The sequence below is a fragment of the Emys orbicularis genome, chromosome 7 (genome assembly GCF_028017835.1).
Source record: "Emys orbicularis isolate rEmyOrb1 chromosome 7, rEmyOrb1.hap1, whole genome shotgun sequence".
In the NCBI taxonomy this organism is placed as follows: domain Eukaryota; kingdom Metazoa; phylum Chordata; order Testudines; family Emydidae; genus Emys; species Emys orbicularis.
This window is the reverse complement of record NC_088689.1, coordinates 67900904-67916301: the sequence shown is the minus strand read 5'-3', so window position 1 is coordinate 67916301 and position 15398 is coordinate 67900904. Positions and strand designations below refer to the sequence as shown.

Sequence of the window (15398 nt, the reverse complement as noted above, 5' to 3'; positions counted from 1 at the left end):
GCTGCGGTGTGAATTCCTGAATAGCCCCCGGCCCTCCCCTAGTCTCTCGCACTGGGCGCGCGCCCCGGAGCGTCACCTTCCCGCCCATCGACGTGGGGTCCGCTCCGCTCCGCGCGCGCCGCCTCCCCTCCCCCCAACGCGCGGCGGCGGCGAGAGCTGCTCAGCCCCGGCACAAGGTACCCGCTTCCCAGCCGGGCGGGCGCCGGGGCGGAGGGACGCACGAGGATAGCGGGGTTGGGGGCGGCTGCTCGGCCCTGTTACCCCCCTCAGCGCAAGGCTTGTGCGGGGCCGGCTGGAGAGCGATTATCGCCGGCGCCAGGGAGTGAGCGGGAACCTGGGCCTCGAGTGGGGCCCCCACAGCAACCGCGGGCCTGGGATAGCGGTTCCCGTAGAGGCAACGCGACGGGCAGGGGGAGCTGGCTCTGCGGGGTGGTACTGACCCACAAGGGGATCTGCCCTCTCGCCGAAACCAATAGCAACACCGGGACTCGGGGTTCTCTGGCACTTGGGTTCTTGGTCTTTGATTTATTTCTTACCGTATCTTACTTGTTGTGGGGCAGGCAGGTGAATGTCTAGGGTGACCAGACAGCAAGTGTGAAAAATCAGGACAGGGGGTGGTGGTGGTGGTGGTGGTGGTGGGGTGTAATAGGAGCCTATATAAGAAAAAACCCAAAAATCGGGACTGTCCCTATAAAATCGGGACATCTGGGCACCCTATGAATGTCAGTAGTGTCAGTGCAGAGGTGTACAAAGGCTTTCTGGAAGAGAGGTTTTTGCAGTTTGCTATAGAGGTTCAGGCACTGGGCTCACCTAATAGAGAGAGAGGCTCCCTGCTTAGTTTGTATACCAGGTGATTTCTAGCCCCTGGCTATAGCATTTTGGTTGTGTCAATGCTCTTGTTTATGGAGATGCCCCACTACTGTCTGCAGGGATTAAAATTAGCTCTAGTCGTGTGGGAATATCTTTCCTACCAAGGCAGTGCACATTATTACATCACTGACCTTAATCTGAATTAATGTGACATGACCCTTTGTCCCATTATTCTTAGAGTTCGTTCTCTGTCTGTATTTGATTTGGATCTTTTAAAATTATTAGCTGAAGTAGCATCTTTTGTTTTTATGCAGACTCTCTGCCTGCTCCTTTCATCTTCTCTTTGCCTGGCCCTGTACTATATCTAATTTATGTTGGTATGTAAGGATATCTACTGACAATAAGTCAAAATCAGTTGCTGTTTCCTCCTCGCTAAAACTCCAGATATATTTCTGTTTCCTTTACATTTCAAACCCTGTTGTGAAATAAAGCCACCAGATTCCACTCAGTCTTATTTCCCCCCAGATCTATGTTAATATGTTACTTTCTTAAGTGTGGATTTGATTAACCCAGTGAGGTTAGCTAAGTATATTGAAAAACAATGCTAAATTCAGAATAACTGTGTGAGGATTCAGTTATCTTTTTCCCATTAGTTGTTACTCTATTTGATGTTGCAAGAAAATGTGTGGAACTGTAATAAGTAGAAACTGGACACATTTTTACCCTTGAATCTCTAAAGATGAGAAGATCTGCTGTGCTACTCTTCTCTCCCAGGGCTTTTTCTAGACTCGGATTTGGAAGGTGTTTGGGTTATTAACATGTGTTAGCTAAAAACTTCCAAATCCTAGTCTAGACAAGACCTCACTGTGCGATCCAGGCATATATGTAGAGCAGAATATTGGTTTAGGGAAAGGCCCTGCAGATTTTAGAGCATTTTGCTCTTTGTAATCTAATCTATGTCTCTATACCATGCCCATCACCTTTGTATCTTGTTGCCAGTATTCAGCTATTCAGTATTTGACCATTATTTAAATACCATTTTCCTGCTTTTCTCCTGCTAATGGGGCTTTTCAGTTTTGTGCCTTTGGTCAAGATGTTTCCTATTTGACATGCAGACTTGTTAGTGTAAACTGATGGTTAGCTGCCTTCCTGCCATTTAACCTCTAGAGGGCTTCCTCCCCCTTCAGTGGGAGACGTCTCCCCAAGCATACTTTATGGTTGAGTCAGTGTAATTAATGGGGAGCTTAAGATCTGGTCATCAGATGAAGAGACAAAGTAGGCAGAGGCAAAGGAAAGGAAATACTTTTTTCTCTAGCTTTTCCATTGTAATCACTAACAGCTAATCTACATGTGGAAATTGGCTACTGTATTCCAGTATAGCTAAATTAGGCTGGAATAATTTTTCTGAAATAGCTATCCTGGTCAATTTCTCCCAGGTAGACAAGGCCTAACTCAGTTTTAAGTCGCATCTTTTGTGATTTTTGGTGCGAGTATGAATTACAAAGGATTTTTTTATTTTGGTGCAAGTATGAGAGCAATCCAGCCTTCAGAAGCCTGCAGCAACACCTTCAAATTTAACCTCTGCTGAAGAGAGCCTGTACTCTGCATATTACAAAGCTGTGGGGTAAATTTTCAAAATTGCCTAAGGGGCTTAGGAATCTAGTGGCTTGTTTATACATGGAACTATTTTATACATGGAACTATTCAGGGACAGCTATGTGTGGACACACTTATTCAAGAATGTGTGTGCCTTGTTCCTGTTTAGTTTAATATACTTTAAAAGTGGATTGAACTAAAGAGGAATAAAGCACTCTTATTCCAGAATAAAAGTGTCCACACATGGAGTTATGCAGGAACCGTTATTCCTGCACAACTCCATGGCTATGTACACAATGCAGCTCAAGTTGGTATAAGTTATGTCGCTCAGGAGTATGAATAAGCCACCCCATTGAGCGACGTAAATTAAACCGACTTAAACGCCGGTGTGGACAGTGCTAGGTCAGCGGGAGAGCTTCTCCCGCCAACATAGCTACGAGCCTCTGCACTAGCAGCGCTAAGTTCTGTAGTGTAGTCATAACCATGTGTAAACAAGCCCTAAGTCCCAATTTCAAAAATGATTTAGGTACTGAAGAGTCTAAATTACGTTGACTTTCAGTGAAATTTAAGCTTGTCTCATTTTTGAAAATGAGACTTGGGCCCCTAGGCCACTAAGGCAATTTTGAATTTTTTTCCCCTTGTTGATTAGCTTTGAGGTTTAGTGGTAAGGATCATCTGTTGTGCTTTGCATTCAGTGTGCTGTGAAATCTGTAACCCTAGGTGGAAGCATGAGTGAATTCCGCATTCACCATGATGTCAATGAGCTGTTAAGCCTGCTGCGTGTTCATGGAGGGGAAGGAGCTGAAGTGTACATAGATCTCCTGCAAAAGAACCGAACGCCTTATGTTACCACAACTGTGTCTGCACACAGTGCTAAGGTGAGCTAGTTTGGATTTACTCACTGCTAGGCTGCAGTGATGGTTGAAATGCTTTTTTTTTTTTTTTTTTTAATTGGAGTGTGATTAGCTGTCAGGTCTCAAAATATAACCATAAACAGGGAATTGTCATTGAACAGGGATGTGTCTTGTGCGGGCTCACAGGGATCATTATTGGCCCTATGCTATTTAACATTTTTATCAGTGACCTGGAAGAAAATATAATATCATCACTGATAAAGTGTGCAGATGACACAAAAATTGGGGGAGTGGTAAATAATGAAGAGGACAGGTCACTGATGCAGAGCAATCTGGATTGCTTCGTAAGATGGGCACAAGCAAATGATATGCTATTTAATAAGGACATGTAATGTATACATCTAGGAACAAAGAATAAAGGCCATGCTGATATGATGGGGGACTCTATCCTGGGAAGCAGTGACTCTTGAGAAAGACTTGGGGTTGGTGGTGGATAATTAGCTGAACATCAGCTCTCAGTACAATGCTGTGGCCAAAAGGGCTAATGCTATCCTTGGATCCATAAATGAGTACGAGTATAGAGATGCTGCTTTCCCCCTTTTTACCCCCCCCCCCCAACAGAGAACCATTTGGCCTTGAGGAAGGCCAGGAGTCCATGAGTTCTTGCCTCACTTCTTCTACTTATGATCATTAATAGTTCTGTGCAATTCCCATCCCTGTTGTTGAGCATGACCTCATGCTTTCCTACTGCGTAGACCAGGGGTAGGCAACCTATGGCATGCGTGCCAAAGGCGGCACATGAGCTGATTTTCAGTGGCACTCACACTGCCTGGGTCCTGGCCACCGGTCCTGGGGGCTCTGCATTTTAATTTAATTTTAAATGAAGCGTCTTAAACATTTTAAAAACCTTATTTACTGTACATACAACAATAGTTTAGTTATATATTATAGACTTCTAGAAAAACACCTTCTAAAAACGTTAAAATGAATTACTGGCACGCAAAACCTTAAATTAGAGTGAATAAATGAAGACTCAGCACACCACTTCTGAAAGGTTGCCGACTCCTGGCCTAGAGTATGGGTATCCTATCCTGTCTGTAAAATGGGGAAGGAATCTGGAGTTTAGAGTGTGTACAGGCCCTCTCTGAAGGAACCCGGAACAGAACCTAGATCTGTAACTCATTCATTTAGCCACAGTGTCTTTCAGAAACAATATGCCAGATCTTGGTCATGGTGTCTGTACAATGGGGATATTCCTGTATACCTGCCTTTGCAAAGAACTTTGAGACCCACAGATGAATGAGAATTGTGTAAATATAAACAATATTAAATGATCAAGTAGAACCCTAACTTGAATTCTTTTGCTTTAACAACTGGATCATACTCCTTGCCCAGAGTCAGTAAGAGAACCCAGTATTCTATTTCTGTCTAGCACATAGTTGCAGATGACTGTATATCTTTATTTTCTCTCTTTATTTTTAAATCCTGGAAATTCCATGCAATTCCATATAGTTTAAATAACTGTATGAAGAGTTACTCGTGGGGGAATTCTGTGCCAAAAAAATAAAAATTCTGTGCGTAATAATTTAAAATTCTGCATATTTTTTGTCAAAATAACATCATATGCCAGTTTCAATTATTTTGGTAATTTTATTTCAAAATACCTTTGTTAGCAGGTATGTCTGTAACAATACAGACAACAGAAAAGATTCAGGAAATGTTTTTTGACAAATAGATTCCTAACTAGGTATAGTAATACAGAACTTTGAGTAATACACCTCTACCCCTATATAACGCTGTCCTCGGGAGCCAAAAAATCTTACCGCATTATAGGTGAAACCATGTTATATTGAACTTGCTTTGATCTGCCGGAGTGTGCAGCCCTGCCCCCCGCTCCCCCCTCCCAGAGCGCTGCTTTACCGCGTTATATCCAAATTCGTGTTATATTGGGTCGCGTTATATCGGGGTAGAGGTGTAATTTATTTAAACTACAATACAGAAACGTAGTTCCCACATCCCACAGAAATAGTTGCAAGACTTAGGGGAGTCAGGGATAATGGAGGAGCTGAGGGAAAGGGAAGTAATTGCTGGGAAGGAGCCTGGAAGTAAACTTGGAGGGTTGTTGGGTGTGGATGGGAGAAATATTTAAGTATTTTTGGAGAGGAGGGAGAGATTGTTAGGGAGCTGGGGAGCCTCCCCCATGGAGCCCTGGCTGACACCTATCCTCTCCCATTCAGTCAGGCACATCTGGCCCCGTCCCCATGTGTCCCTGCAACCCCACTCAGCCCCCTGTCCCTGATCTCCATGTGGCTCTGCCCCTGTCCCCATGTGGCCCTGCATCCCCACTCCCATTCAGCCCCCACCCCAGTCTGTCCTCCCCTCACTAGCCCTTCTGAACCCCAGTCTATGTGACCCCCAGAAGCCCTGTGTGCCCCACTCTGTCTGCCCCCATATCCCGTGCCTCCTCATCTGGCCCCACGGGCAGGGCACTGTGAGGAATACAGCCTCTCCTCCTCCCTATCAGCTGCTGGCTGCTATGGTAGGTGAGCTGGCTGCCCTCTGTTCTGGTGACACAGCAGCCCATGGTGGGTGAAAGGGGTAACTTCAGAATCTCTCTAGCAGAATGTATTTTCTGCAGAGAAAAAAAATCTGCGGGGAACATTCATTCTGCATGTGTGCAGTGGTGTAGAATTCCCCCAGGAGTAAAGAGTGTAAAGGAGAAGCACTTAGAAATTAGGAAATGCTAGAATTAAGGTAGCACATTGTGACATACAAGGGCACATTCCGGACTAGTGGGGAGCTGTGTCACCCCGCCCTGCAATGTTGGGTGCCTTGCTTTAGTAGCTCCCACCTGGGCTGCTCACAAACAGCCTTCCAGCATACAGGACACCCTGAGTGTCTGTGTGAAACTGCAGCCAGTCAGCTACATCCTGGTTCTCACCAGTCTTGGTTATAATGCAGGGTGACTCCAGCACGCCCTCCATCCAGGATCTTCCCCCAGAAATTCATGTCCTGTACTGCCCAGTCCTCTCCTGGACAGTACAAATACATTAAGTCTGTGATTTCTTTAAGTGAATAATATGCCATCTTATTATTTTAAATAGAGTACCCAGACACTCCAATTTAAACATACTGGATTAAATAAAACAGTAAAACTAGTTTATTAACTACAAAGAGAGAGATTTTAAGTGAGTACAAGTACAGGCATAAAAGTTACAAATGGTTACAAGAAAAATAAAGATAAAACACTTAATAGTGTCTAATTTAAGAAACTATATTAGGCTTTGTCTACACTAGCACTTTCGTTGGTCAGGGGTCTGAAAAAAACACACCCCTGACCAACATAAGTTTCACCGACAAAAGCGCCAGTGAGGACAGCGCTATGTCGGTGAGAGATGCTGTCCCACCAGCATAGCTACCGCCATTTGTTGGGGGTGGTTTAATTATCCTGGTGGGAGAGCTCTCTCCTGCCAGCATAGAGCGATTAAACGGGAGACCTTATAGCGGCGCAGCTGTGCCACTGTAAGATCCACAGTGTAGACATGACCTGAGATTCAAGCAAAGTTTCTTACCACATGCTCCAGCAGATTACTGATCAAACTCTTAAATCAGGACCCTCCTCCCCCACCGAGTTCAATGGCCGTTTTCCTTTGTCATCTTAGGTGCAATGCCAGAGAGAGAGAGGAGGATGTCTTGGGTGTATACCCCTTCTTTTTGTAGTCCTGTCTCCCCTTTGAGGAGCATTTCCAGCTGGGAGCAAGATGACAGTCAGTCTAGTGAAGAAAGGAAACTCCATGCTGTGTCTTTGCTAAGATGTAGATTTTTGTCCCTGCTCTCTTCCTTGCCAAAGAATGGCTACTCAGGAGGTAATGGTCCATCAGCCTTGTTGACACCTGGCTGAAGCATCAGCTTGCCCTTTGTCTCTGAGAAAGTGTTTTAGCCACTCCCCAGACTTATCTGGGAAAAATACTTCAGTCATGATTTCAGCTTATGTTTATAAATTTACATATAATGTTGCTATGTGCATTTTGCCATGACATTATTGATCGCAAATTATGAACTTTTAAATGATACCTCACAAGGCATACCTTATACAAACATTATTACAGTAGTGTGTAGTTTGGACACAGGGGTGTATTCTGTCATACACATGTAAGCTTACTCCTTGCTACTTGTGCATATGCGTTTTGATACGGTCTTTAGTTATATGATCACATACTGGTTTTTGCACAGCACCTCAGTGGCTCTTTGTAAAGTTGGGTATGCAAAGGTAGCCCCATTTTACAAACAACATAGCCAAGATTTGACATTTTTTTTTGTTCTTCTAAATCAGGGGTCGGCAACCTTTCAGAAATGGTGTGCCGAGTTTTCATTTATTCACTCTAATTTAAGGTTTCGCATGCCAGTAATACATTTTAACATTTTTAGAAGGTCTCTTTCTATAAGTCTATAATATATAACTAAACTATTGTTGTATGTAAAGTAAATAAGGTTTTTAAAATGTTTAAGAAGCTTCATTTAAAATTAAATTAAAATGCAGAGCCTCCTGGATCAGTGGCCAGGACCCGGGCAGTGTGAGTGCCACTGAAAATCAGCTCACGTGCTGCCTTCGGCACGCGTGCCATAGGTTGCCTACCCCTGTTCTAAATAGTGCATTTGAAACTTTCTCCTAAAATGCTAACATTTATGTTTAAATACTTAACTTGTATTATCATATGATGTTTTACAGGTTAAAATAGCAGAATTTTCTCGAACTCCAGAAGATTTTTTAAAGAAGTATGATGAGCTGAAATCTAAAAATACAAGAAATTTAGATCCGTTGGTGTATTTGCTGTCAAAGCTCACAGAAGACAAAGAGGTAGCATATTTGTTTCTGCATTTCTGTCAGTCTGATGCATAATATTTGGAAGTAACAACAATGAAGCTGTTTAGACAAACATATCTGAATCAACTAGTTAAGATTACAATAGGGTATGTGAGGGCATTCATTTTACTCCCTGGTTTTGGTTACTCATGAATTTCCCAGCAAGTTTTCTTTTAGGCCTAGACATGAATTTTAATTTTGACTTTGAGAAAAATCCATTCATGCTATTTTGAATTATATTAGGGGTAAAAACCATACATTTTACGGCTCTGAGAAGATGTTAAGATGTCTTTGTGCATAATATGTATAAAACTGGAAAAATAACAGTTCTAAGCATTTAAAAATTGGACCTTTCACCAGAACAGGTCTTCTCTTATGCTCATCACTACACTGCTAAGGCCCGTATCCTGCAATCTGTTCTGCCCAGGCTAACTCCTATGCCCATGCAGAGCCCCATTGATTTCATTTCCGTTCCATGTGGATGTAAGCACACAGATTATATTGCAGGATTTGGGGCCTTAGTTAGAGTCTGAGCTAATATCTGTGGAGAAAGTACTCAGTGTACAAAACTTGATCTGCAGATAGAATTTCTGCATTCAAAATCTTTCTTCTTAAAATTTATCTGTAAACCTTCAACCAAGTAAACGTAATGTCTGAAAATTTTCAAAAGTGGCTTCTTATATTAGATGTCTCCATTTTTAGATGGCCAGCTTGACACATGTTGGCCCTGATTTACAGAAGCTTTAAGCACCCATGGCTGCATCTGCAGGTCCCATTGATTCAGTCTTAAGTGCTTCAAAGTTGGGCACCCAAAATCAGAGGTCACTTTTGAGAATTCTGACCTTCAGGACTTCAGCGGTTAGTTTCCTGGGGAGATAACCTCATGCCCTAACACATTTGTTTTTTATGAAGAAAAACTAAAACATAAAAAAACTTTCAACACAGAGACATCAGTGTTTAATGTTTTGTGCTATAAATTGTATTTGTTTTTTTCAAACCCACTCTTCAAGCATGTCTCACTGCACATTACAAGCCCTGCACTCTTGGTATTTGCAATGTGAACAAGTAAAGGAACACAGTGTAGCTGAAATCATCTCTTTTTAAATGAATTAAAAGGAGTTACAGGTACTCTCCCTGCCGCTAATACTCCTGACAATTTCTTGGTTTCAGAATCTTATCTTCTGTTTTCTTTGTTGTTGTTTTAAAAAAATTAATCTCTCTATTCCTTTGTGAGAAATCCACAGTTTCATCTATTGTTTCTAACTGGCTACATCAGGGAAAGAATAAAGATGAATACAGGAAGGGCTGTCAAATGCATTAAGTAAACATGCAGAAAGAGACTTTTTCCCCTCTGTTCTCTGTTCCAATTGTCTGGGAGGTTCTCTGAAACAATAGAAGGTGTAAAAATGCAAACAAAATTGTGATTTTTAAATTGGTGTGTCCTTGTAAGTGCCACATCTACAGAGCTTGTAAAGTGCACCCCTTTGGAGCTTTTTTCTCCCTTTTTCCTTTGTGATTTCCTCATTAAAAAAGGGGGGAGGAGTAGAAAAATGTATGTTAATGTAGCATTCACACTGCACATTTAATGCCCAGAAGTCAAGAAATGAAAAAAATTCTCACTAAATTTAACTCAATCACATTGTATATACAGTTCATTATAGTCCAGTTTCTATTAAAATATATAACTTAATATATTACTGCTTGTTGTTTTATGGCATACATTTAACAGACAGGAAACTGTTTTGGAATGTTTAACTTAGTGACCTTAATGTCACACAAATGTATGTTTTTGCTTGCCATGGCAACATTAAAAAGAGGATCTTGCATAGGGATATGAATACTGTTTTAAAAGTTAACCGTTTAAACGATTAAAATATATTTTGTTTAAACAGTTAACCGGCTGGGGCAGGCGGGGGTTAACGGTTAAGGCGGGTTAAAAGGTAAGACTAATGCTTACCGGTTAACATTTTACATCCCTTAGCTTGCACAAAGACAACTTATAAAATACTTGAATCAAGGAGTTGTTGAAAGAGGGGTGAGATGTGCAATAACTGTCCATTTGAGTGAAGGTCTCTTTTATTTATCATTTTTTGATATTTCTAGAGCATCTTGTCTAAATCCTTGTTCTGATGCGTTTGTGAATAATTTTTTTGTTGTGTATTTGTAGACACTCCAATATTTACAGCAGAATGCTAAGGAAAGGGCAGAACTTGCAGTGAATGCCACAGCAAGTGGCAGCATCAGTTTTACCATTCCCTCAACAACTTCCAAGATATCCATGCAGGAACTTGAGGAGTTACGCAAGCAACTTGGCAGTGTAACAACCAGCTCCAGTGTACAGCAGGTACTGTCTCTTCCACAGTCTGGAGATACAAGACTGCCTTGAGAGTGTAGGGCTTTAATCATTATCTTTTATTATCTTGTGGTGTAATTGTGGCAAAGTGGGAATTTTCTGTAATATTTTTATAAATCCTATGTGTGCCTCACTATCCCTCTGTACTTTGCATTGCTTCCCAGTGGAAGGAAAAAGGGTAAGTCTTCTCTTGGGTAGGGGAAGAGACGCAGGACATGGTGTGGGTGTCACCTTGCTATCTGATCTGCAGTAAATAGGATAATTAAGGAACTGGTCAAAACTGATGAAGATCAACATAGGGTCCAAAGGGGCAATGAAAGCCCCAACGACTGAACAATTGACACTCAATACTAGGTAGATGGAGTTGCAAACTCAGCATGGCCCTGCCTGGAGGCAGAGGACTGGGAGGGCATAAAGGGTGGGCTTCTGGAAGAAGCTAGCTGCTCTCTTCTGGGACTGAAAAAGAAGTCAGAGAGACAGCCTAAAAAGGAGTCCACTACAGCTTGGATGGTGGATTGCTCTAGCTAGACCAACATGGACTATGTTTTAACATTTGTTTCTCTATGCTAACTCAAGGACTTCCAGTGCTGTATTTCAATTCACTTATAAATCCTGCTCTGTTGTGAAAATGCTGTTTGGTGTCACTGCAAATACTTGCTGGGATGCATCATTCCTTGAAGAATGTACAAGTCTCTAACCAGCAGTCTATTTCAGTTGGACACATTGAGCAGAGCTCACAGTATGAAGCTGAAATTCTGGAGTCAAGAGGTTCAGTCTTGGGGGCAGTGAGGCCAGATGGCCTACTCTGAAGGAAGAGACTGACCCTTTGGTGGTCTAGCACACTGAAAAGATTCCTCCAAAAGATTGTTTAAAAGCTGGGGCATAGCACAGATTCTGTGGATCTGTGTATGACTGTAACAGAATCCCAGTGCAGGAAGGCAAGGAACTGACAGGTATCTGGTCGAGAGTTTCATCTGGCCTGACCAGTTCAGTGTTCCTTCATTCACTAATATCATAACCTGTATATAAAAGGTGTCATGTAAGTTATCAATAGAAAGCTAATAACATACTGATCATTAATATTATTCTGCCGTGTATATACAGAGGATACATTCAAAATTGCAAACGTATTGGGAATTATGATCTTGAAGTGTGTTTGCAAGGCATGGTTGAAGTTACCCCAACCTAGACAAAGGTACTTCCAAGGTACATTAAGAGACCGTGGGAATGCATTTACATAGAAGGTAAACAGAACCATCAAGCTAACAAGGGGAGGAGATAACCATTCAGCATCATGTCAGCGGGGAGATTGCAGGAACAGATCAATTTATATTTTAACAAACCAGCTGGGAAAGAAGCCAGCATGGAACTTCCTTCCCCACAAGACTCCATATCTCCTTCCTCACAGCGTGAATGAACTTTATTTGGGGGTAACTGTCAGGAGAATCCATTTCAAAGGTTCACTGTACTATAAAAGAGAGAGGCAAAGAACCTCAGGTTATCTTTCATCTAAGAAGACAAAGAACGGAGCACTTTGGACTTGGTGACAGAGCCTGACCAAGTGGGTGGTCAGCCATGTTGCTGGAAGGTACTGTGGTAAGAATCTTACTTTGAACCAGGACTGTAGTTTTGTTAAGTCTTGGTCTCTAGAAAGCATTTTTCACTTTTATTTGCTTGTAACTATTTCTAACTCTGTCCTTTATACTTGAACTCACTTAAAATCCTATTTCCTTTTGATAATAAACTTGTTTTGCTTTTAATCTAAACCAACGTAATGCTGTGTTGGAATTGAAGTGATAGTTAACTCCAGTTATAGTGATAAGCTGTGCACTTTGTCTTTTTAGAGGAGCAAACAAACCTTATTCCTCTGAAAGGTTCAGGAAAGGGGTTGGACATTGCAAAGTACACAGTTTTGGGAAAATTCGTGACTGAGCGGTATTTGGTTACACTTGGCAAGATGACCCTGAGCAGGTGGAGTCTAGAATGTGATTGTGTTGTAACAAGCAGGCTGCTGGAGTCAGAACTGATCCGGGGCAGCTTATTACACACTCAGATCATGCTTGTATGCTGGCTGGGAGCATCCAGCTACAGCAGCAGAGCATTTTAAGGCACTCAGGGTTACAGGGTAAGTGATGACAACCTCTCACTGGTGTGGATTGCACCTAGAGCATGACACAGTGATAGTAATATAGTCTGGAAGTACAGAAATCCAGTATAAGAGCTGTCCTAAACCCCCATTCACCACCAAGAATATAGTGTTCTTTTCTGGCTATGGGGTTGCACCTTGAATGCACACTCCTCTTCCGGTGTCTTCATGACATTTATCCCTGGGACAGTGTGATGTGCTGTTCTATTGCAGTAACTAGTGGCAGTGCCTGTTCATCTGACTTAAGTCCTTGGTTCTCTCATTAGAACTCCTGCCAGTGTCTAGTCCTCAGGATTAGCCTTGTGACTGTTGGGCTCAGAAGCCCAAACTGTTGAAAGGAGAAGGGGATCAGACCATGAGCTGCCTCCTCATCTGGTCCTAATTTTAGAAAGGGAGATTGCATGCAATAGAGGGCCCCAAGCATCTGGTTGCTTTGCTTGTGCTTAAGGCTAGCCCTACTAATGCCCTACTAATGCCAGAAGTGTTTGGAGATGGAACTGGCCAAGGTGGAGGTAATGGTATTGTTGGAGGAGAAAGAAGTGGAAAAGACCAGAACATAGAGAATTCATCCCACCACAGATGATATTTGGGGTTGGTTAGACGAGAAGCACAGAGTCCAGCAAAGCCAGTTCCTACATCAGGGAGGACTTGGGATATTTTTATGAGCATCTGCATATTCTGGAGAGCACTGGGTCAATGTGTGCCAGGGATTCCAGGGGAGAATGGTGCATTGGGGTGGGAAAGTGCCATGCATTTCCTCAGATGCTCATTATTCCTAGAGCTGTTCTGTGGTTTGTTAGCCAACATGTTGTTCTCTACATAATTTGGAAGATGGGATTTAATTCTAGGTTGTGACCCAGATTTCAACCCATAGTCAATTGTCACAGTTGAGAAATAAAACTCTAAAATCACCATTTATTCTGTGAACAATGGTAAACTCTACCTGAGAATGGCAAAATGCAAAAATGATGTCTTCCGTGGTACTGGCCAGTCCCTTGTAGGCACAAAAGTTAACCTGCCTTTCTGTCTTATTATAGTGACTGAGCACTAGAGTTGGGAATGGAAAAGCCAGGCTGTTTTGTCTTTACTTAGAAGCTTTATTTATTTCAATAACATACAAAGAAACAAGCCCTGCAGTGTTGTAACCAATAGCCAGGTCCTGCATCCTGTTCTCTCCACTGTTGTCCTCAGATTGACTAGTAATAGATGTGTAGTTTGAAATGATGCTTTTCCAGGTCGGTGTTTTTAAAGAAGCCCCTCTCTCCTTTCTGACAGCCTCTTGAGCTTATACGAAAGATACTCCGAGACAAGCAAAACAAGAAGAATTCTGGCCAGCCTATTCCAGTATTTCCAGCCTGGGTGTATGAGAGATCTGCACTTAATGGGGATTTCTTAACTGGCTCCAGTTTAAGCACTGACACAACAGTGCCTATAGGTATGTATCACACAGACAAAAATGACGAGTGTTTTATTCAGTGTATTTGCTCTCTGGTCTCATTCAGATTTCACCAAATACTCAAGATGAGGAGAAAGCTTAGCTCCAGTTAACTCTGCTAAGGCAGAAATGGGCTGAGAGAACAGCTTTAAGGCTTTGTTTACAGTATTTGTCAATACTGAATCCGAGCCCCAAAATTTCATTGGATGCCATGTGTGAAACCAGATGATAACACATCTGTTTGCTCCAGTCAGACCCCAGTGTGACAGGTTTCTTCAGATCCTGTAGCTCCTCAGAAAGATGGGGCCTTCTGAGATCATGGCCATTCAGATAACTCATCCCCACCTGGGTGCATGTCAGAAACATCTGGCCAAAGCATCAGGAATCAATGTCATCTGATGGCTCTGAGGGATGGGATGTAGGATGACTCAGAAATGTCATAGTGCTAGTCCTGACTGTATACTCTGTCAGATCAGTTCATACAAGTTTTTCTCTGGAGCCACCTTCCCCCAGCATTGTGGAGATGAAAATGATGGTTCTTCTTTGAGTGATTGCACGTGTCTGTGCCACTGTTGGTATGTGTGCACACCTCGTGTACAGATATCAGAGAACTTTTCCCTCTGAAGCACCAATCGGCAGCTCAAGCGCCCTCTGCCATCATGCACCATTGGGTGCAGGTATAAGAGGATGGAACCACCCCTGACCCTTCTGTTCCTTCTTACCACCAGTGACAGTTGTTGTAGCGCTCCAACAGTCTTGATATTGCAAGTTTTTTCCCTCACGCTTTGTATATAGTTTGTTTGTTCTCTTTAGTAATTAATTAGGTATAGAGTATAATTAGTGTTAGTGATAGGTTTTAGTTTTAGGTCCTTTTTGGACTAAATTTGAATCTTGGGACCAGTATTGGAGCCATGTGTAGTTCTCCAGGGATTAAGTCCTGCTGGTCCTGTGCCAGGCCAGTGTTGGTCAGTGATAAGTATCACATTTGTAAAGGATTTTTGCCTTTCTAAAAAAAGATAGAGCAGCGAGAATTAAGTGTCTTCCTATGGAGGCAGCAAGCCGTCTGATTCAGAGCATGCTCTGAGTGCTGCACTTTAAGTATGGAGTACACCACCTGAGATGTCTACAGCATCTTGATCTGTCAAAGAAGAGAGAGATCTTCCAAAGACCCGGAACCCCATTCAGCAAGATCATTGCTGCCAAGGCCACCTAAAGGCAAAGACTCTGAGGTACACTCTGAGGGGGAGTGTTCCCCGGAGTGCTCCTCATCTGGAAAGGGTTTTTTTTTTTTTTTCAATTTTGGAACTTTTGCAACTTCCATTGCGGCTGACCCCTGATGT

The 15398-nt window shown here is 42.5% G+C and overlaps 1 protein-coding gene across 1 annotated transcript in view; it reads left to right on the top strand.

The window, feature by feature from the left end:
• The first annotated feature begins 126 nt into the window (after nt 1-126).
• TUBGCP2 (tubulin gamma complex component 2) overlaps nt 127-15398 on the top strand; it is a 90284-nt gene continuing 75012 nt past the window's right edge. Inside the window, exons 1-5 of the mRNA XM_065407949.1 lie at nt 127-176; nt 3127-3284; nt 7990-8118; nt 10292-10468; nt 13899-14058. Of these exons, the coding sequence (XP_065264021.1) occupies nt 3135-3284; nt 7990-8118; nt 10292-10468; nt 13899-14058 (616 nt within the window). The 5' untranslated portion in view covers nt 127-176; nt 3127-3134. The remainder of the gene's footprint in view (nt 177-3126; nt 3285-7989; nt 8119-10291; nt 10469-13898; nt 14059-15398) is intronic.